Here is a 23,147-nt window from a genome sequence, read left to right as displayed (position 1 = left end):
TTCAACTGTAAGTAAGTAGCCACGCCCCGAGTGAGGTCGGAGAGTGTGTCAGATGGACGGAGCTGTCCCCCTCGTCCAGAGTGCGTAAAAGCCTTGGTAACGAAATTAATGTTAAACCAGGAAACGTGAGGCGAGAGCTACGTGTTTGAAATGGTTGGAACTTTGAATCTCAACACGAGGTGAAGAAATAAACTCACCTTCCTTTAGACCAGGAAAGACTGGGAGCTGCAGCCCACGTCTAAAGTGGTTTAAATCCTGACTATCACCATGAGGTGAGAAGCTCAACTCAGACAATCGCTGGTACAGCTGATTAGCTGTCCTAAGTCAGATATCGAGAAAAGCGAATCTAAGTGAAACTATCCTACTATGCTCATCATCAATGGGAACCGTCGACATGGCTGGCTATCTTCCAGAGTGAAGAACCGTAGAAGACGGGAAAGGGGAGAACCCTTTCTGACAATCAGTGCCATACAGCTTGCCGCTGAAATGCCAACAATCTTCATAAAGAGGGCTTGTTCCGATCTAACAAAGGCTCTCGCAAGTAAATTCAAATACATTCATGATTTCTTATTCCAAACGGGCGGCGGTTCGTTTGCAAAGTATATTATTAAAGTGAGAATGGTTCTAGAATTTATCCACGATAAGTGTGCCTTTTTCTCCCCCGCTCCCCTTCATCTTTTTGTATCAAGCCGTCATATGTTGTCAGTCCACTAGGGACCTTTGTCTCATGTAAAGGGTGTATGTTTATTCAGTGTTATTATTTAGTTAGCTAGTAATTAAATAATTCAACCAATTTGTGTACTACTGATTCATGAGTAAGGCTGGGTTTTTTGCAGATGCATGAGGTTACGACTGTTCAGAATTATGATAAGAGGTAATGATTAATAAGATGACTGTTTATCGATTGTAATAGGAAAGGTTTAATTCGGGAGATGGTAACTCTTTAAACAACCTCTTCTGTGGTGCCCCAAATTCCTAATGAGTTAGTTGTTACATGATTCATTTAAATTAAACATAGTTAGTGGATTAAATAAATAACAGTCATCAGATTAATAAAAGTAAAGTCACGACAGTAGTATGGATTTGAATGCTGACCTATGGTCAATGAACAGCATTCTTACATAGGTATTCCTCTTGTCCAGATGGGATTGTGCAGTGTGATTGGCTTTTTGCATCGTCTGTGGATCTATTGGGATGGTAAGCAAATTGAAGTGGTTCTACGGTGTCAGGTAAGATAGCGGTGATATGATCCTTGACTCGTCTTTCAGAGCACTTCATGATGACAGAAGTGAGTGCTACGGGGCGATAGAAATTATTTCAAATTACCTTTGGGCTTTCGTGGGTACAGGACCAATGGTGGCCATCTGGAAGCATGTGGGGACATCAGACTGGGATAGGGAGCGATCAAGTATGTCCGTAAACACTCCAACCAGCTGGTCTGATCATGCTCTGAGGACGCGACTAGGGCTGCCGTCTGGGCCGGCAGCCTTGCGAGGGTTAACACGCCTAAATGTCTTACTCACATCGGAGAAGGAGAGCCCACAGTCCTTGATAGCAAGCACTCATGCTTCACTGTGGGGATGGTGCCAGGTTTCCTCCAGACGTGACGCTTGGCATTCAGGCCAAAGAGGTTAATCTTGGTTTCATCAGACCAGAAAATCATGTTTCTCATGGTCTGAGAGTCCTTTAGGTGTGTTTTGTCAAACTTCAAGTGGCCTGTCGTGCCTTTTACTGAGGAGTGGCTACCGTCTGGCCACTCTACCATAAAGGCCTGATTGGTGGAGTGCTGCAAAGTTGGTTGTCTGTCCTTCTGGAAGGTTATCCCATCTCAGCAGAGGAACTCTGGAGCTCTGTCCTTCAATGCTGCAGCATTTTTGGTACCCTTCCCCAGTTCTGTGCTTTGACACTATCCTGTCTTGTTCTATGGACAATTCCTTCAACCTCATGGCTTGGTTTTTGCTGTGACAGGCACTGTCAACTGTGGCACCTTTTATAGACAGTTGTGTGCCTTTCCAAATCGTATCCAATCAATTGAATTTACCACAGGTGGACTCCAATCAAGTTGTAGAAACATCAAGGATGATCAATGGAAACAGGATGCACCTGAGCTCAATTTTGAGTCTAATGGCAAAGGGTCTAATTTACTTATTTAAATAAGGTATGTTTTTTAAATTTTTTATAAATTTGCGAAAAATTTCAAAAAACTTGTTTTCGCTTTGTCATTGTGGGGTATTGTGTTGAAGATAGGTTATTCTTATATAGGTTATAGAGCTCGTGCTGCTAGGTGACCTAAACTGTGACATGCTTAACACCCCGGCCATCCTACAATCTAAGCTTGATGCCCTCAATCTCACACAAATTATCAATGAACCTACCAGGTACAACCCCATAGATATCATCCTAACCAACTTGCCCTCTAAATACACCTCTGCTGTTTTCAACCAAGATCTCAGCGATCACTGCCTCATTGCCTGCATCCGTAATGGGTCAGCGGTCAAACGACCTCCACTCATCACTATCAAACGCTCCCTGAAACACTTCAGCGAGCAGGCCTTTCTAATCGAGCTGGCCAGGGTATCCTGGAAGGATATCGACCTCATCCCGTCAGTAGAGGATGCCTGATTTTTTTATTTTTTTTTAAATGCCTTCCTCACCATCTTAAATAAGCATGCCCCATTCAAGAAATTTAGAACCAGGAACAGATATAGCCCTTGGTTCTCTCCAGACCTGACTGCCCTTAACCAACACAAAAACATCCTGTGGCGTTCTGCATTAGCATCAAACAACCCCCGTGAAATGCAACTTTTTAGGGAAGTTAGAAACCAATATACACAGGCAGTTAGAAAAGCCAAGGCTAGCTTTTAAGCAGAAATTTGCTTCCTGCAACAAACTCAAAAAAGTTCTGGGACGTTGTAAAGTCCATGGAGAATAAGAGCACCTCCTCCCAGCTGCCCACTGCACTGAGGATAGGAAACTCTGTCACCACCGATAAATCCACTATAATTGAGAATTTCAATAAGCACTTTTCTACGGCTGGCCGTGCTTTCCACCCCTACCCCGGTCAACAGCATTGCACCCCCCACAGCAACTCGCCCAAGCCTTCTCCATTTCTCCTTCTCCCAAATCCAGTCAGCTGATGTTCTGAAAGCGCTGCAAAATCTGGACCCCCCACAAATCAGCCGGGCTAGACAATCTGGACCCTTTCTTTCTAAAATTATCTGATGAAATTGTTGCAACCCCTATTACTAGCCTGTTCAACCTCTCTTTCGTGTCGTCTGAGATTCCCAAAGATTGGAAAAGCAGCTGCGGTCATCCCCCTCTTCAAAGGGGGAGACACTCTTGACCCAAACTGCTACAGACCTATATCTATCCTACCCTGCCTTTCTAAGGTCTTCGAAAGCCAAGTTAACAAACAGATCACCGACCATTTCGAATCCCAACGTACCTTCTACGCTATGCAATCTGGTTTCAGAGCTGGTCATGGGTGCACGTCAGCCACGTTCAAAGTTCTTAACGATATCTTAACCGCCATCGATAAGAAACAATACTGTGCAGCCGTATTCATTGACCTGGCCATGGCTTTCGACTCTGTCAATCACCACATCCTCATCGGCAGACTCAACAGCCTTGGTTTCTCTAATGATTGCCTCGCCTGGTTCACCAACTACTTCTCCGACAGAGTTCAGTGTGTCAAATCTGAGGGCCTGTTGTCCGGGCCTCTGGCAATCTCTATGGGGATGCCACAGGGTTAAAATCTTGGGCCGACTCTCTTCTCTGTATATATCAATGATGTCGCTCTTGCTGCTGGTGAGTCTCTGATCCACCTCTACGCAGACGACACCATTCTGTATACTTCTGGCCCTTTTTTGGACACTGTGTTAACAACCCTCCAAACGAGCTTCAATGCCATACAACTCTCCATCCGTGGCCTCCAACTGCTGTTAAATACAAGTAAAACTAAATGCATGCTCTTCAACCGATCGCTGCCTGCAACTGCCCGCCCGTCCAGCATCACTACTCTAGACGGTTCTGACTTAGAATATGTGGACAACTACAAATACCTAGGTGTCTGGTTAGACTGTAAACTCTCCTTCCAGACTCACATAAAACATATCCAATCCAAAGTTAAATCTAGAATTGGCTTCCTATTTCCCAACAAAGCATCCTTCACTCATGCTGCCAAACATACCCTCGTAAAACTGACCATCTTACCGATCCTCGACTTTGGCGATGTCATTTACAAAGTAGCCTCCAACACCCTACTCAACAAATTGGATGCATCCAATCACAGTGCCATCCGTTTTGTCACCAAAGCCCCATATACTACCCACCACTGCGACCTGTACGCTCTCGTTGGCTGGCCCTCGCTTCATCGCCAAACCCACTGGTTCCAGGTCATCTACTAGACCCTGCTAGGTAAAGTCCCGCCTTATCGCTGGTCACCTTAGCTGCACCCACCCGTAGCACGCGTTCCAGCAGGTATATCTCACTTGTCACCCCCAAAGCCAATTCGTCCTTCGGCCGCCTCTCCTTCCAGTTCTCTGCTGCCAATGACTGGAACGAACTACAAACATCTCTGAAACTGGAAACACTTATCTCCCTCACTAGCTTTAAGCACAAGCTGTCAGAGCAACTCACATATCACTGCACCTGTACATAGCCCATCTATAAATAGCCCAAACAACTACCTCTTCCCCTACTGTATTTATTTATTTATTTTGCTCCTTTGCACCCCAGTATTTCTATTTCTACTTTGCACACTCGTCTACTGTCAAATCTACCATTCCAGTGTTTTAATTGCTATATTGTATTTACTTCGCCACCATGGCCTATTTATTGGCTTTACCTCCCTTATCTCACCTCATTTGCTCACATTGTATATAGACTTATTTTTCTACTGTATTATTGACTGTATGTTTGTTTTACTCCATGTGTAACTCTGTGTTGTTGTATGTGTCGAACTGCTTTGCTTTATCTTGGCCAGGTCGCAGTTGTAAATGAGAAATTGTTCCCAACTTGCCTACCTGGTTAAATAAAGGTTAAATAAAGGTTAAATATATATACATTTTTTAAATAGTCAAACAAAGTATGGAAAAAGTCAAGGTGTCTGAATACTTTCCGAATGCGGTGTACCTACAACTCAATGTGATGTTTAAAATTTTTTTTTGAAACATCTTTAATTTCGGGTCAAATTCGAACAATAAAAAAAAAAAAAGAGTGATGGAGTTAATCGCACAGAAAAGCATGTGATTAACTAGATACTTTCAAAAAAATCCTTTGACAGCCCTAATTATATTATTGAATGTTAGTAATATGTAACTTGTAACATTTTTACCTGCGAATAGTGCTAAATGTCAATAACATATAAGTAGTAATGTAGTTGTTATTTTCTGTTATCTGTGTCTCTTAGGGTTTGTGGGTTTGTTCAACCTGCTCCTCCTGTGGCCAGGGTTCCTTGTGCTTCACTACACAGGCTTTGAGGCCTTTGAGCTGCCCAGCAAGCTAGTGTGGATCTACATCCTCATCAACGGCCTCATCGGTACCGTGCTCTCCGAGTTCCTCTGGCTCTGGTGCGTGTCGGTTGATGGATGGGTTGAACGGCCACATATTATGTGTACTACACCTTGTCCGCTCTGCTATTCACACTGTGTGGAAACACACACTGTTCAAAAACCTGTTTCTTTAATCCAAACTTGATATTTGTGTGCGTAAATTGGACTTGCATGTAAATCATGCATTGATTTCAATGGGAGATATTCATGAAAATTCGAGTTACCCGGACAGATCTCGAGTTAAGATTCGGCCTTATGTCTATAGGTCAGGGGTATTCAACCGGGGGTCTGCGGCCCACAAGAGAGCCCTTGGGGCCCCCAATTGGAGCCGAGCAAATAGGCTGTTAGCGTTTACACTTCTTTCGATTATAATGTGGGGACTGGAGGTCAAAATTATCTACCAAATCCGTTCATTTCACCTGATAAGACAAGACGTGAAATGTTTTATTTTTGCTAATGTATGTGGTTCAATATGCCTGGGAAGGGGTCCCTGGTCAAGAAAAGGTTGAAGACCCCTGCTATAGGATGTTATGCAGAGTTGTGCCCGAGTGATAAACATTTGATTTGCTTAAGGCTAGCATTTTGCATTTGATTGAATTGCTTGTGTTCTTTATAATGTTGTGTGTTACTTCTTTCCATAGGGGCTGCTTTCTCACCTCCTCCCTAATAGGCACACTGGCCCTCAGCCTCACTATCCCACTCTCCATCATAGCAGACATATGCATGCAGAAGGTAAGAGGGGGCACTATTATTGCCGGATGCACATGTTGCCGTCACAAATCAAATTTATTTATATAGCCCTTCGTACATCAGCTGATATCTCAAAGTGCTGTACAGAAACCCAGCCTAAAACCCCTAACAGCAAGCAATGCAGGTGTAGAAGCACGGTGGCTAGGAAAAACTCCCTAGAAAGGCCAAAACCTAGGAAGAAACCTTGAGAGGAACCAGGCTATGAGGGGTGGCCAGTCCTCTTCTGGCTGTGCCGGGTGGAGATTATAACAGAACATGGCCAAGATGTTCAAATGTTCATAAATGACCAGCATGGTCAAATAATAATAATCACAGTAGTTGTCGAGGGTGCAGCAAGCCAGCACCTCAGGAGTAAATGTCAGTTGGCTTTTCATAGCCGATCATTAAGAGTATCTCTACCGCTCCTGCGGTCTCTAGAGAGTTGAAAACAGCAGGTCTGGGACAGGTAGCACGTCCGGTGAACAGGTCAGGGTTCCATAGCCGCAGGCAGAACAGTTGAAACTGGAGCAGCAACACGGCCAGGTGGACTGGGGGCAGCAAGGAGTCATCATGCCAGGTCGTCCTGAGGCATGGTCCTAGGGCTCAGGTCCTCCGAGAGAGAGAGAATGAGAGAATTAGAGAGAGCATACTTAAATTCACACAGGACACCGGATAAGACAGGAGAAGTACTCCAGATATAACAAACTGACCCTAGCCCCCCGACACATAAACTACTGCAGCATAAATACTGGAGCATAATAATCTTTAGCATGACTGGTCTACCAAAGGTGTTGTGTAAAAATGGTTCATTGGTCTAATAGTGGGACTGGGTTGTGATGGATGCTATGTCACATGCCACTTAGCGTAATTCTGTTTTGTGACAGGGTATCATCTAGCGATGTGATGAGAGAGCTTTGTCTGTATATGCTAAGTTTCAAATTAGCATATTTTTGTGTGGCAATAGTTTAAAAAGTCGAGATGTCAAGACAATGCACCACTCTTCTATGAATCAGTCCTGAGATGGTTGGGAGTGTTATACCTGTAGCTATTCTTAAAAGCGTAAGTTCATTGCAAGTATTGGATAATGTTTCTGACCCAGTGTTAGGCAGCTGGGCCTTCCATCTATACATGTGCTATTTAAGCAGCTATCACATTCGGCACTGCTATGTTTCTGTCCCCAGGTGCGTTTCTCCTGGCTGTTTTTCGCTGGAGCAGTTCCCGTCTTCCTCTCCTTCTTCATCGCCACTCTGTTATGCCACTACAACAACTGGGACCCCGTCATGGTGGCGCTACGAAGAGTGTTTGCCTTCATATGCCGCTCGAAACACCGGATTCAAAGGTGCTGGGGAAACCACTTGCTACTCTTTGTATTGTGCTGTTAACTTGGCCGATGCTTTGCAAGGTTTTACTTTCACAATAATTGTAAACACACACATGCATGTACGCACACACACAGAATCACTCTTATATTATCCAAATCTGTGTTATAAAGTCTTTTCCCTGACGTTGAATCAAGGACAATGGATAGCGTTGGTTACTTTTAGGCTTGTGGAGTTCGTTGTATTTCAATTTGTTTGCCTTTATGACGTTCATTTATTTGCATTATTGTGATGGCCCTCAATTTTAAACTGAATGCTAGTTGTTCCCATTCAGGTAGTGATTATGATCATGTTGATCATGATAGTCCTCTTCCGTCAGATTGCCAGAAGACTGCGAACAGTGTGAAAGCCTTATTCCCTTACACACGGTCTCCCATGACGATGAAAGCTTCTGCTCGTGATGCACCAGCCAATCACAAGGTAAGGAGACATCCAACTTCCTGTTTCTTTTACGTCCTGTTACAATCTGAGGTTACCTGTGAAATAATAATGAATGTTTTTTTTGTTGTTGAACTTTTAGTTACAAACTAGTTTTTCCAATCAAGTAGTATACAGAGAATGGCCAATGTACAGTATTGATGAATAGCTGCATAAGAGACACAAACATGGATCTATTTTTGTCCAATGCTATTTGCCACATCATCAGGAAAACACTGGATTAACTCGCTTCTTATAATCACAACTTGTTTGTCTTTGAGCATCTGTTATGCATTTATCTAGGCCTACTTTATTAAATGTTTATACATAGTGTCGAGTGAGAGAGGTAGGACATGACGTAGAGGATGTTCATAATGTAAATATTTTAGATTAGACCATCGCCCAGCCACTCCAAGGAATCTGGATTTTACCATGAAAAAAATAATATAATTTGTTTTCCCTGTTATTGGTTTTCGATACATTGTAAATGAAGACATGGTGTCTCATAGATGTGCCGTTGGTGAATGCTGTATTAGAGCTACCCAAGGATATTGAGTACTTATTCCTATCCTATTCTGAGGGTTCCAGGCTATCCAGGATTTGTCTGATAAGTACCCTCCTAGTATTCTGCTGGATTTATGCTGATGATGATGTAGCTAGGTTTTTATCAAACAAACCAGCTGAAGGCTGTCAGTGGTTTCATAGCAAAAATTATGACTTGATCAAAATGTAGGAGTACATCCATTTGTACCCTCCTTGGTGCATCAAACAGCCCAACCACCGGCAAGATGAAAAATGTGATCATTTGAGTGAACAACATGCACACGAAATGGATGTCTCTCATCTCGCCCATTGTATAACAGAGTAAAGTTCATTACAGAAAAATGTGCGGTGCATTGGTGAGTCTGTTTATATTGGTCTCCAATAGAGAAAACTAGGTATACTCCTCAAATGTGTGTCTTTCTCTCACCAGATGGTGAGTACGGCGCAGAACAGCGTGCGGAAGGTGAAGTGACAATCTCAAAACGACCAAACAGAGACCTTACCCCCAGTGCCTCTCGTTCAACCTATATATTCTCTGCAGTGTGGAGATGACCGATCCATCTCTACAAGATGAACTCTTTTTTTCCTTTGTACAACGTTGACGCGACTCGTCGTCGACTGAGATCGTGTGTGTTTTGTTACATCGGATTTCGTTGTGTAAAAAGAAAAACTTTATGGTACTGAAAGTGCCAGCCTTTTATCAATGGTTCATACCACTTGAAATGGTACACGTTTAAATAATGGGACAGAGGCTTCAGTCAAGCCATAAGGAGAAAAGCAAGGGTATTGTCTTTGTTGCGAGGAGAAAAGTGCTCTGATTGGCTAATGTAGATGTATCCTCTTGTTGGTTTTCTATCGCCTCACTGCTTGTTCACAGGTGTGGGTTTGGAGCATGCACAATTCAGACCTGTTAATCTAGAAATAGTATGGGTGGGAAAAAAGTTGGTCATGCACTTCATTATCAGGCTGTTTAGGTGATTTACGAATCTGATTTACAGATCTGTCCATATTCATCAATGGTCTCAGAGTAGGAGTATTGATATAGGATTTGTTTAGCCTTTTAGATCATAATGACTATGATTATATGGACACAGAGGACCTGCACTATATCAGCACTGGTACTTAAGGACACTTTTTTTAATACAGGCCCATTTGTGCAGTGCCTGCTCAGAATCACTGTGAACAAGCAGTATCTGAAGTTTGAGATTAGAAGAGAGCTGAGCACAGCTGTTGACTACAGCCTTTGATTTCTCCCCCGTACTCTACATCCCTCCATCTCTGGCCCCTGGCAGCCAGGCAATGCTGGATCATGAAGGAAATCTGTGATGAAGACGTTTGTATGCGTTTTAATGTGAACTAAGACTAACCCCTCAACTAAACTAAGCTACAATACAAAAGTTATAATGCTGCTGCCTTTTCAACTGAAAACAGTTGCCATCTCCAAACAGGTGTAAATACTGTACTATGCCATGAAATGCAAATAAATTGTTACTTTAGTTTGTATTTCACATAATGACCCTTCTATACAAATAATATCTTAGATGTTTTACTCTACTTGTTTTTGTAAATCTTAACTATATTATGACACTAAAAAAGGTGGCATGGATTTAAGACAGACCAAGTAAATATATTTTGCAGTATGTTTTACAAAAGCACTATTTACCATCCAATTAAGTTCCCTTAGTCTTAATAGAGACCATTACCTAATAATGAACTGTTGTATCATTTCTACCACTCCTCGGTGGGCATTAGGAGCCATGAATGGAGACTTGATCTGATTTGATTATCTTTCAACAATTATGTTTATTGGTAAAATGTATGCCATGATAATGTTTGTATGTCCAACAATTGTACTTTAGACACATTTTGTTTGATCAGCACATACAATGCAAATCAATCACCCACTCACTCTTATTTTGATGCTGATTTAATTTGATGAGTAAAAAGCATATATTTTTTGTTTTTTTTGTCTCTGTAACCCTTGATGTACACCATGACAAGGTGCATGTTATCAATATTTTTCCATCAGCTGTCAACCTGTGTACAGAACTTTATGGAGTGTTTGCCCAGTGCTCGTGTGGATAGGACTTATTTTATGACTAGAGATAACTGCAGGAAGTAATTACTTGCCCTGTAAACTGTAAAAAAGTTCAGCCCCTCGAGCCATCTTTAACTTTGTCTAACTCACAGTTTTTACATTCACATTGTCAACAAAAAAATATATATCTTAGCCAATAGCGTTTATCACCATCAGCTATGATTAATGCACAAAGGAAGTCAGCTGTGAGATGTATTTTGTTGTTTAATTCATGGGGTTCCTGTAGTCTATTTATATTTGCAAAAAAAAACAGGAACTCTGAAACTACATCCTATGAAAATTGGTAAGCTAAAATGTAGATATGAAACAAATGATCATATGCCCCATATCATCCATTTATGGAGTTTGTAATTTTTTTTCAAAACTCATGTTTTTAAAATGTGTGTGTTTTCAAAAATGCAACAAAAAAAATTCAATGGTGCTTACGGAATGTGCGTATATCGTATGAAGTAATTTTTTTTCTCTCTCAGGTACTTTTACTTTATTCTCCTTTGTCCAATCAGATTTTGTTTTGATAATGTCCCTTCCTTTATTAATGGATCTCTTTTTAAAAGATGTATACTGATTTATAAAAGTGTGATTATCGTAGTTTACTGTATCATCACAAGTTCTTTTAATGGGAAGATTCACCCATTTTGAATGTTTTATCGTTTTTGTGCGTCTCTGAGCGATGTTCTATTTATTCCTGGGATCATGCACAAAAAAATATGTTAAAAATAAAAAAATGGGTGAAGGTGAATCTTTCCTTAGTCTTTGTTGTTCCGTAAGTCCCTTTTCAATGTTATGCTGCACTATTAAAATGATGTGAAGATGTATTTTCATTCTTGTCTCTGCCATAATTGTCTTTTCAATGTAGGCATGTAGGCAGTGCTATGTTTTTTGTAAGAATGATGTCTTAATAGTGATTTTTGTCCTGGTATCCCCACCTTCTCCCTAAATGAAGATACTTATTTTTGCCATATCATTTACTATTGTGATCTTAAAATATAAACCTATTTAAATAAAATCACAATTAATGTTGACTGGTCAAAAGCTGAAAAAGCTAAGAAATTCAAATGAGCATCACATCCTGAAATTCACATATGCACTAGGAAGGTTTTCCAGCAGCTTTGACACCTGCTAAATTACTGTAGTTATATTGGTCTACTGTGCTTCAAACAACATGTACTCACTACATGGCAGGTTGCTTAGGATTTGTTTGCCACAGTTTGTGTTGTTTGTGTGTTGGTTCACACTTTTCAATTTTGTGTGTGAGGTGTTCTGTATCTGTTATTGGACACAGGGCGGCCTACAAAAGACCCAAGGCTCAACTCAGGACGAGTGTTGTACGCAAGATAGAAGAGTCATAGCGAGCTAACTTTGTTCAACTCTGACTTTAACTCGGGATAGCTGGTGACACGAAAGTGGTTTACCTTTTAGATATTTTTATATGGCAACAAATCCTTCAGAACTAACCTGCTTCGCGGCAAGCGAACTCAGGGCTAACCCCATTTACCCCGAAAGAAGTGTCTGAGCCACGAGTTGAGGACCATATTCCCTCTGTCTCGCAATGATTGCGTCATCATTCCCTTCATGAGGAAGACAACTCATCTTGGAATAGAATAAGTAATTGTTCTACCCCAGCTGGCATGAGAGGAATATTGACTTTGTTCTTGATATTTTCGACAACAAGGGTAATATTCTCACATATGAACAATTTATAACATTGAAAGAGTTTCCAATACCTTTCAGAGAGTTTATTTCTGTGATCAAAGCTGTTCCCAGTGGTCTAACTACACTTATGAAAAGTCATCTTCATTTTGGGAATGATCACGAAGTTTATCCAGAACTCAGATTGGAAGGCGTGGGCTTACTTGAGAGATCTTGTTGTAATAAATATATAAGACAAATCCTTCATTCACAAAACCAACTTACACCGAGAGGAAAGTTTTTCTGGAACATGCTTATTCCTGACATTGTCTGGAAAAATGCATGGTTAAGGCCTTACAAATACTGTATACCAAACAAAGATAAGGAAGTGCACTTCAAAATTTTACATAAGATATATCCATGTAATTCTATGATTTCCAAATTTGTGGCTATTGATAATATCTGTGTTTTCTGTGAAAAAGAAGGTGAGAATCTGTCTCACTTGTTCTTTGAATGTAAATTTGTGTCAGGATTTTGGGAAAACCTTGCAAAGTACTTATTTACCATTATGAACACTGCCTATATTTTTAACATAAAATATATAATATGTTACTATTGCAATGATAACAAAACCACTGAAATGATTGTTAATTTGTATATTCTTGTTGCCAAATACTTTATACACAAACAAAGATTCCAAAATTCTATACCAAAATTACAAATTTTTCTGATTGAATTTAATTATCTTATTAAAACATTAACCCTAGTGAATAACAACAAGAATATCATCTTCATAAATCATTATAAGATCTTTTCAGAGTGAATATAATTGCACTTAAATTGTTTATTTTTTGAATGATTTTATTTGTATTTTTATTGATATTTTTTGTATGTTTGAGTAATGTTAATACCTGTGTTTGGTTTGCTAGACATGTTTGATGTAGCAATGTAAGTTGATTTTTGTACTATGAATAAAAAATTAAAATAAATAAAAAATATTACAAAAATATATATATATTTATATAAATAAATAAACTCATCTTGGAATAGCCTGCAGAACTCCTTGCATCTTGATTCCTTGTTGCTGCCAGGGCAATTTAAGACTACTATTAGATGTGTTGAATGAGAGGTGCAGATGTTTTGACTGAATTAAGAAATTGTTGTGGTTGTAATTTGGGGTGGCAGGTAGCCTAGTGGTTAGAGCGTTGGGCCAGTAACCGAAAGGTTGCTAGAACGAATCCCTGAACAAGGCAGTTAACCCACTGTTCCTAGGCCGTCATTGTAAATAAGAATTTGTTCTTAACTGACTTTCCTAGTTAAATAAAAACTGTTGAAAGTTGTAACTTGTGTTTATTTTATCTTTGTTAGAGTGATCATTTTATAGTTGTATTGCTCTGCTTGGGCACCTTTGATAATGAGACCCTAGTCTCTGATTTCTCCTGACTAAATAAATAAAATAAAAGTATATGGTATTAATCAAAAACTTAGGCATTTTAATATTACTGTTAACAAAAAAACTATCAAATCAAATCCAAATCAAAGTTTATTTGTCACGTGTGCAGAATACAACAGGTGTAGGTAGACCTTACAGTGAAATGCTTACACAATGCAAATAGTCCGGGTACCCATTTGATTACCTGTTCAGGAGTCTTATGGCTTGGGGGTAAAAACTGTTGAGAAGCCTTTTTGCCCTAGACTTGGCACTCTGGTACCGCTTGCCATGCGGTAGTAGAGAGAACAGTCTATGACTAGGGTGGCTGGGGTCTTTGACAATTTTTAGGGCCTTCCTCTGACACTGCCTGGTGTAGAGGTCCTGGATGGCAGGCAGCTTAGCCCCAGTGATGTACTGGGCCGTACACACTACCCTCTGTAGTGCCTTGCAGTCAGAGGCCGAGTAGTTGCCGTACCAGGCAGTGATGCAACCAGTCAGGATGCTCTCGATGTTGCAGCTGTAGAACCTTTTGAGGATCTCAGGACGCATGCCAAATCTTTTTAGTTTCCTGAGGGGGAATATACTTTGTCATGCCCTCTTCACGACTGTCTTGGTGTGTTTGGACCATTCTAGTTTGTTGTTGACGTGGACACCAAGAAACTTGAAGCTCTCAACCTGCTCCACTACAGCCTCGTCGATGAGAATGGGGGCATGCTCGGTCCTCCTTTTCCTGTAGTCCACAATAATCTCCTTAGTCTTGGTTACGTTGAGGGATAGGTTGTTATTCTGACACCACCCGGCCAGGTCTCTGACTTCCTCCCTTTAGGCTGTCTCGTCGTTGTCGGTGATCAGGCCTATCACTGTTGTGTCGTCTGCAAACTTAATGATGGTGTTGGAGTCGTGCCTGGCCATGCAGTCGTGGGTGAACAGGGAGTACAGGAGGGGACTGAGGACGCACCCCTGGGGAGCCCCAGTGTTGAGGATCAGAGTGGCAGATGTGTTGTTGCCTAACCTCACTACCTGGGGGAGGCCCGTCAGGAAGTCCAGGATCCAGTTTCAGAGGGAGGTGTTTAGTCCCAGGATCCTTAGCTAGTGATGAGCTTTGAGGGTACTATGGTGTTGAACGCTGAGCTGTAGTCAATGAATAGCATTTTCACGTAAGTGTTCCTTTTGTCCAGGTGGGAAAGGGCAGTGTGGAGTGCAATAGAGATTGCATCATCTGTGGATCTGTTTGGGCGGTATGCAAATTGGAGTGGGTCAAGGGTTTCTGGGATAATGGTGTTGATGTGAGCCATTACCAGCCCTTCAAAGCACTTCATGGCTACAGATGTGAGTGCTACAGGTCTGTAGTCATTTAGGCAGGTTGCCTTTGCGTTCTTGGGCACGGACTATGGTGGTCTGCTTGAAACATGTTGGTATTACAGACTTAATCGGGGACATGTTGAAAATGTCAGTGAAGACACCTGCCAGTTGGTCAGCACATGCCCGGAGCACACGTCCTGGTAATCCGTCTGGCCCCGCAGCCTTGTGTATGTTGACCTGTTTAAAGGTCTTACTCACGTCGGCTACGGAGAGCATGATCACACAGTCGCCTGGAACAGCTGATGCTACACACACACACACATACCTTTTTTTTCTCGCACCATTGGTTAGAGCCTGTAAGTAAGCATTTCACTGTCAGGTCTACTACACCTGTTGTGACAAATACACCTGCACGTGACAAATACACTTTGATTTGATTTGATATCCTGCTAGCTGAATATCCATGTCGTCATTCAGCCACGATTCCGTGAAACATTGGATATTACAGTTTTTGATGTCCCGTTGGTAGGATATTCGTGATCGTACCTCGTCTAGTTTATTGTCCAATGATTGCACGTTGGTGAGTAGTATTGACGGTAACGGCAGCTTTCCCACTCGCCTTTTTCGGGATCTGACCAGGCATCCGGCTCTTTGTCCTCTACCTGCGTCGCTTCCTCTTGCAAATACACATTTAGTATTAACAGCATGCATTTGCAACTTAATGCAGAGTAAAACTTTTGTATGACTTAACGGCCCAGTGCAGTACCAAAAAAATGTATGTTTTATATATTTATTTTATTTATTTAACCCAATCGTGGGACTCCCAATCACGGCAGGTTATGATACAGCCTGGAATCGAACCAGGGTCTGTAGTGACGCCTATAGATATATACTTACACACTATGAGGTTGGACTAATACTGGGAAATTGTGAAAATTATGATAATGCCCTGTAAGAGCTGTTTGAAAAGACTGCCTGGTGGGATGTAGTTTTGGCCTGCCTGGTGACACCACTGGTTAATAAACCAATAAGAAAGAGAGTTACGGACCTCTCTGCCAATAACAGCTAGTATTCAGTTTTCCCCTCCCCACTCAGACCACTGCCAGACAGTTCTAGCAAAATTGTTGCTTGAGAAATTTATCTTTGCTAAGAAGTTATATCATTTTTTACCTTTTTAATTTAAAACAGACAGTAGGGTACTTAATTGTTACGCAGAAATAATTTGATATTGAGATAAAAAAAGCTGCATTGGACATTTAATAAAAATGTATCGATAGTAATGGGGAAAAAAGTGCTTGTGCATTGATAAAGCACACCAAAGATGGCATTAACGATACGTAATAAGAAGAAAGATGGCGCTTCTAATAGCCTATTTTACACCATGGCCTGCTCAATTTGCAAGATAACTCAGCTGTGGTCCTAGAGCCTCAGGCAGGGGAGATGGGGTTAGTGAGAGCATGCCTAAAACCACAGTACACCACAAGAATTGGTAGAGAATAATAGTGTTTCTGTGGACACTAGATAATCTGGCTATCCAATGGCACCAGCGCGCACACACACACACACACAGACCTGGGTGTTTTACATGGCCGTGATGGTGTAGGCCTATTTATGTTACTTTTCTGAGTCAATTCAGGTAGCATTCAATGTCCTGTGTTCATTTTAACCATGGCAGCCAGCATTACAAATAGAAGATAAAAGCCTCTGTCTGTTGATCCTTTCCTCTTAATGTAATTGTCATGTCTGTCAGGCCAATGTTTCCAAAGAAACACAACTTATTTCAAGCACCAGTCGAGTAAAGTCAATAATGTTGTTCTGGTAACAAGATAATACAAAGAATTCAGGTAAGCAGCACCACACTCACACAGAAAAAAAGCTGAATGTTCTAACCTCAGTCAGGGCAATGTTTTCAAATAAACAATTTATTTCAAGCACTGGTCAGTAGATAATCCAACAACACCAAGTAGAAAGTCTTCTATTAAAAAGTGGGACTTGTGTCCCTGGCTGCTACTCAAAGATACTGTATCTTTCTTATTAGGTCATAGATCAAATTAACTGCAATACACTTTTCTCAAATATATTAGCAAAACTACACAGAACAACCGCGGACCACTGGAAAATAAGAGGGTACGTGAAAGCGTGTCAGTCACTTGTAAATTCTACATTGAACAAAAATATGAACGCAACATGTAAAGTGTTGGTCCCATGAGCTGAAATAAAAGATCCCATAAATGTTCCATATGCACAATAAAAGCCCACTCTAAAATGTGCAGTTTTATCACACAACACAATGCCACAGATGTCTCAAGTTTTGAGGGAGTGTGCAATTGGCATGCCAACTGCAGGAATGTCCATCAGAGCTGTTGCCAGAGAATTGAATGTTAATTTCTCTACCATAAGCCGCTTCCAACATTGTTTTAGAAAAATTGGCAGTACATCCAACCGGCCTCACAACCACAGACCATGTTTATGGCGTTGTGTGGGCGATCAGTTTTCTGATGTTGCTGACAGGTGTATAACATCGAGGACACAGCCATGCAGTCTCCCTAGACAAACATTGGCCTTACTGAAGAGGTCAGTGACTTTCAATGTGGCACCGTCATAGGATGCCACCATTCCAACAAGTCAGTTTGTCAAATTTCTGCCCTGCTAGAGCTGCCTCGGTCACCTGTAAGTACTGTTATTGTGAAGTGGAAACGTCTAGGAGCAACAACGGCCCAGCCGCGAAGTGGTAGGCCACACAAGCTCACAGAACGGGACCGCCGAGTGCTGAAGCATGTAGCCTCACCATCTGGCAGTCCGACGGACGATTCTGTGTTTGGTGGATTCCATGAGACCGCTACCTGCCCCAATGCAGGTGCAGACTGTAAAGTTTGGTGAAGGAGGAATAATGGTCTGGGGCTGTTTTTCATGGTTCAGGCTAGACCCCTTAGTTCCAGTGAATAGAAATCTTAACGCTACAGCATATAATGACATTCTAGACGATTCTGTGCTTCCAGCTTTGTGGTAACAGTTTGGAGAAGGCCCTTTCCTGTTTCCGCATGAGAATGCCACCGTGCACAAAGCGAGGTCCATACAGAAATTGTTCGTCAAGATCGGTGTTGAAGAACTTGACTGGGCTGCACAGAGCCCTGACCTCAACCCCATCAAACACCTTTGGGGTGAATTGGAACGTTGACTGCAAGCCAGGCCTAATCGCCCAACATCAGTTCCCGACCTCACTAATGCTCTTGTGGCTGAATGAAAACAAGTCCCCGCAACAATGTTCCAACATCTAGTGGAAAGCCTTCCCAGAAGAGTGGAGGCTGTTTAAAGCAGTAAAAGGGGGACGGGGCAAATCAATATTAATGCCAATGATTTTGGAATGAGATGTTCAACAAGCAGGTGGCAACATACTTTTGGTCATGTAGAGATCCTGAGGCCTATTTTCTTCCCCCCAGTCATGTGAAATCCATAGATTAGAGCCTAATGAATTCATTTAATTTGACTGATTTACTCATATGAACTGTAACTCAGTAATATCTTTGAAGTTGTTGCATGTTGTGTTTCTATCTTTGTTCAGTATAGTTTAAATGTATGTAAATAAGCCTAAGAATAACGACATGATCTTAGTTGAGTTGTTCTGGCCCGTAGTCTACTCTACATATAGGCTAAGGCGTATTCACCTAAATGGGAGGTGATAATGTTCGGGTAAGGAACACCTCTGTATGACGAAAGAGATGTGTAGTAACCCTTGGTCCCGCCTACACACAATCACCCTTTACCTTGAAGTAGAGCCATACTAAACTTGAATAGTGATAACAAAACAGGGCTGTGATCTATCTCCCCTGCTCTGAAGTTTAATGTTTAACTAGTAGGAGGGAGGAGATCAGTGCCTGCTGTCAGAGTGCAGCTTGAAGCATGGTCCAAGCCATGTAAATCCACTTTCTGGAAGAAGAACTGTACGGACGACCTATGGCTGCCTACAAAACTCAAGTCCTGCCACTTTGAGGGCTTATTCACAGGAGTGTTTCTCGGAAAACCTGAAACGAGGAAGAAACTTTCTGGTATGGCAAATGGGATCCTAATCTTCTTCTGTGATATAGTTTATCTGGGCAACCAAGTGGCCCGTGGTGAGAAATGTGTTGTGTCGCAACACACGTGGGATAATCTACTTTTGGACTCAATCACAGTTTTAGACGAAGGAGTCTGAAATCTATTACTTTATCTCTGAAAAAATACATTTCTCCCTGGCTGTTTGGATTGGATTTCCTCTTGGAATCCATTACAAAGACTCTGCCCTGCTGATCTGAAAAGCTTTTTTAAAAAGTATATATTTGGAAATCGAAACTCTAACAGATAAATCCTTTACTATGAATGAGGGGGAGGCTGAGATATCTAAGGAGAAAGACTGGAAAGAGCTGGAGCCCAACTATGCCATTAAAATCTTCCTCACCGTCCTGTACAGCCTCATCCTGCTCACAGGCATTGTGGGTAATGGAGTCACCATCCAGGTGATGCAGGTGCTGCAGCATAATGGCTACATGCAGAAGTACGTGACGGACCACCTGGTGAGCCTGGCGTGCTCCGACCTTCTGGTCCTCCTCATAGGCATGCCCGTGGAGCTCTACAGCGCCACGTGGTTCCCCTTCACCTCCACCTCGGGTGACGCTTCCTGCAAGATCTACAATTTCCTGTTCGAAGCCTGCAGTTATGCCACCATCTTGAACGTGGCGACACTCAGCTTTGAACGCTACATGGCCATTTGCCACCCATTCCGCTTTAAGGCCCTGGCAGGAGAGCGAACGGGGGGCCTCATTGCTCTTGCCTGGGTCACGTCCGTGTTCGTGGCTATCCCGCTGCTGTTCACCACGGGAATGGAGGGCCACGTCATAGAGCCAGACGTTGGGCCGGTCCAGAACCTGACATTCTGCACCAACCTGAGGGAGCAGTGGGGGGTGTACAGGGCCAGTATCTTTGTGGCGTTCATCGTGTACATGGTGGTGCTGGTCAGCGTTGGGGTCATGTGTCGGGGCATGATCCTGGTCCTTCAGAAAACCATGAGGCCCATGGGAGGAGGGGTCAACGGAGAAGAGGGCACGCCAAAACACGAGAGTGCCCGGGTCAAAGCCGCCAAGAAGCAAACCATACTTTTTCTAGGTATGTTAACACTTACAGTATACACTCTACCCAAAATATCTAAAATGTTACCGATTGCAATTTGGAATGGATGTTGATACATTTTGTTAAGCCAGCTGGTGGCCACAATGTGTGTGTGTGCGTGTGCATGTTTGTGTTACAAAGGGGGTGTACACCATTGCATTCCAACTGGAGTTGTTGAGACATGTCTGTTCGACTTCACCTTTGTTTATCTAACAGTGGAAAAACCACTCTGGGCAGCAACCTCTGATTGACTCCACAAGACACATGTTGAAACAAACTATTTTGAAATGTTATGACCATTCAAATGATTGATTTCCCACACATCTTCTGTTTGGGGTGGTCTGTGCCATTACCGTCCACAGATAATCTCAAGAGAACTCACACAAAGAACATTCCTTGTTTTGATCATGTTATATTGATTTCACATGTGGAAAGAAATACAGTGCATTCGGAAAGTATTCAGACCCCTAAACCTTTTCCACATTTTGTGACGTTACAGCCTTAATCTAAAATTGATTAAATAGTATTTTTCCCCCTCATCAATCTACACACAATACCCCATAATGACAAAGCAAAAACAGATTTTTAGACATTTTTGCAAATGTATTAAAAATAACTAACTGAAATATTACATTTACATTACTATTCAGACCCTATACTCAGTACTTCGTTGAAGCACCTTTAGCAGCAATTACAGCCTCGAGTCTTCTTGGGTATGAAACTACAAGCTTGGCACACCTGTATTTGGGGAGTTTCTCCCATTTTTCTCTGCAGATCCTCTCAAGCTCTGTCAGGTTGGATGGGGAGCGTCGCTGCACAGCTATTTTCAGGTCTCTCCAGAGATGTTGGATCGGGTTCAAGTCCGGGCTCTGGCTGGGCCACTTAAGGACATTAAGAGATTTGTCCCGAAGCCAGTCCTGCATTGTCTTGGCTGTATGCTTATGGTTGTTGTCCTGTTGGAAGGTGAACCTTTGCCCCAGTCTGAGGTCCTGAGTGCTCTGGAGCAGGTTTTCATAAAGGATTTCTATGTACTTTGCTCCGTTCATCTTTCCCTCAATCATGACTAGTCTCCCAGTCCCCGCCGATGAAAAACATCCCCGCAGCATGATGCTGCCACCTCCATGCTTCACTGTGGGGATGGTGTTCAGGCCAAAGAGAACAATCTTGGTTTCATCAGGCCAGAGAATCTTGTTTTTCATGGTCTGAGAGTCCTTTAGGTGCCTTTTGGCAAACTCCAAGCAGGCTGTTGTGTGTCTTTTACTGAGGAGGGGCTTCCATCTGGCCACTCTATCATAAAGGCATGATTGGTGGAGTGCTGCAGAGATGGTTGTCCTTCTGGAAGGTTCTCCCATCTCCAACGAGGAACTCGGGCGGCCAGCTCTAGGAAGAGTCTTCTTGGTTCCAAACTTCTTCCATTTAAGAATGATGGAGACCACTGTGTTCTTGGGGACCTTCAATGCTGCAGAAATGTTTTGGTACCCTTTCCCAAATCTATGCCTCGACAGACATCTCCTTCGACCTCATGGCTTGGTTTTTGTCTTGACATGCACTGTCAACTGTGGGACCTTATATAGACAGGTGTGAGCCTTTCCAAATCATGTCCAATCAATTGAATTTACCACAGGTGGACTCCAATCAAGTTGTAGAAACATATCAATGATGATCAGGATGCACCTGAGCTCAAATTCGAGTTTCATAGCAAAGGGTCTGAATACTTCTGTAAATTAGGTATTTCAGTTTTTTAGGGTTTAATCAATTTGCAAAAAATTCTAAAAACGTGTTTTTGCTTTGTAACAAAATGTGGAAAAAGTCAAGGGATCTGAATGGGGTATCATGTGTAGATTGAAGAGGAAAGAAAGTAATTTAATCAATTTTAGAATAAGGCTGTAACATAGCAAAATGTGGAAAAAGTCAAGGGATCTGAATTATTTCCGAATGCACTGAAAATACTACACAACATTTAGTATTCAAAGTTATTTCTTAATTTTTTCTGGACTGTATTATTGTATTTCCTTGTGTTGAATTGTTGTAAAGTACTCGGGTATTGGAAGCAGGTAGCCTTGTATACATTTGTTCACAAATCCAACCTCTTCAGGATTCAACCCTTTTTTTCAATTTTCGCCTAAAATGCAATACCCAAATCTAACTGCCTGTAGCTCAGGCCCTGAAGCAAGGATATGCATATTCTTGATACCATTTGAAAGGACACCAATCCCGTAGAGGTTAACAATGTCTATAGGATTAATATGTGCGGCTGCGTGTAGTCAAATCAGCATGTACTTAAGTGTTTGCTCTAAATTGGTTACAGGGTTTGCAGGCAATAGTTTATCTCAACAGCAAATATTACCGCATGGCAAAAAGAATCGGAAGCCAATGTGAACATAATGTAGGAAATGACAGGTTCAGTAGTTCTCTATGGGGGTACTTGCTGTGTAATCTAAATGAAAATGGGCAGATTTACTTCAATTTGGCACTTGATAATGTAGACGGAGAATTGTTAACCTCATATCTCCTCATAACGGCTCTCTACTCTTCTCAACCACCTATTCGACCCATTCAGAGTGGAAATATTAATATTTAAAATGCAGAAAACATATCCTTGCATATTTTGCATTTCGGTGTGTCAACATATTTGTCCAGTCATCTATTATAAATGATTCAACTAAATCTGTTTGCAGGATGTCCAATATTCTAAGAAATCAAATTTAGCCTATGCCTACAGTAGCATCCAAGCTAACCATATTATGTAAGCTTGTAAACCAGCCATGCTAAATCATCATTGTATTCACATTAGAAATTAGTATTCTCTTTAGTTACCTTGTACCTGTTTTTCCTAAGGCTTCTCCATTCCTAAATCCCATCACAGCCCTTTCAGGCGACAGCAATCTCCACAATTGGTGGTGCTATCTCGGCTTCCATTCCAC

At 41.8% G+C, this 23,147-nt stretch overlaps 2 protein-coding genes across 9 annotated transcripts in view; both read left to right on the top strand.

Moving 5' to 3' along the window:
- Positions 1–11,539, top strand: part of LOC139538346 (solute carrier family 35 member F5-like) — a 31,752-nt gene extending 20,213 nt beyond the window's left edge. For 7 of the 8 annotated variants that reach the window (XM_071340297.1, XM_071340296.1, XM_071340295.1 and 4 more), the window contains 5 exons: positions 5,411–5,570; positions 6,194–6,284; positions 7,463–7,620; positions 7,980–8,080; positions 9,051–11,539. In XM_071340297.1, coding sequence (XP_071196398.1) covers positions 5,411–5,570; positions 6,194–6,284; positions 7,463–7,620; positions 7,980–8,061 — 491 coding nt within the window. In that variant the 3' untranslated portion in view covers positions 8,062–8,080; positions 9,051–11,539. Of the gene's footprint in view, positions 1–5,410; positions 5,571–6,193; positions 6,285–7,462; positions 7,621–7,934; positions 8,081–9,050 lie in introns of those variants that run through there. The other variant, XM_071340298.1, reaches the window with a different exon arrangement.
- A 7,324-nt stretch (positions 11,540–18,863) lies between these two features.
- LOC139538341 (G-protein coupled receptor 39-like) overlaps positions 18,864–23,147 on the top strand; it is a 31,199-nt gene continuing 26,915 nt past the window's right edge. Inside the window, exon 1 of the mRNA XM_071340288.1 lies at positions 18,864–20,220. Within this exon, the coding sequence (XP_071196389.1) occupies positions 19,434–20,220 (787 nt within the window). The 5' untranslated portion in view covers positions 18,864–19,433. The remainder of the gene's footprint in view (positions 20,221–23,147) is intronic.

Source organism: Salvelinus alpinus, chromosome 14 (assembly GCF_045679555.1).
Source record: "Salvelinus alpinus chromosome 14, SLU_Salpinus.1, whole genome shotgun sequence".
Taxonomy (NCBI): domain Eukaryota; kingdom Metazoa; phylum Chordata; class Actinopteri; order Salmoniformes; family Salmonidae; genus Salvelinus; species Salvelinus alpinus.
This window is presented reverse-complemented; position numbering and strand designations above follow the sequence as displayed.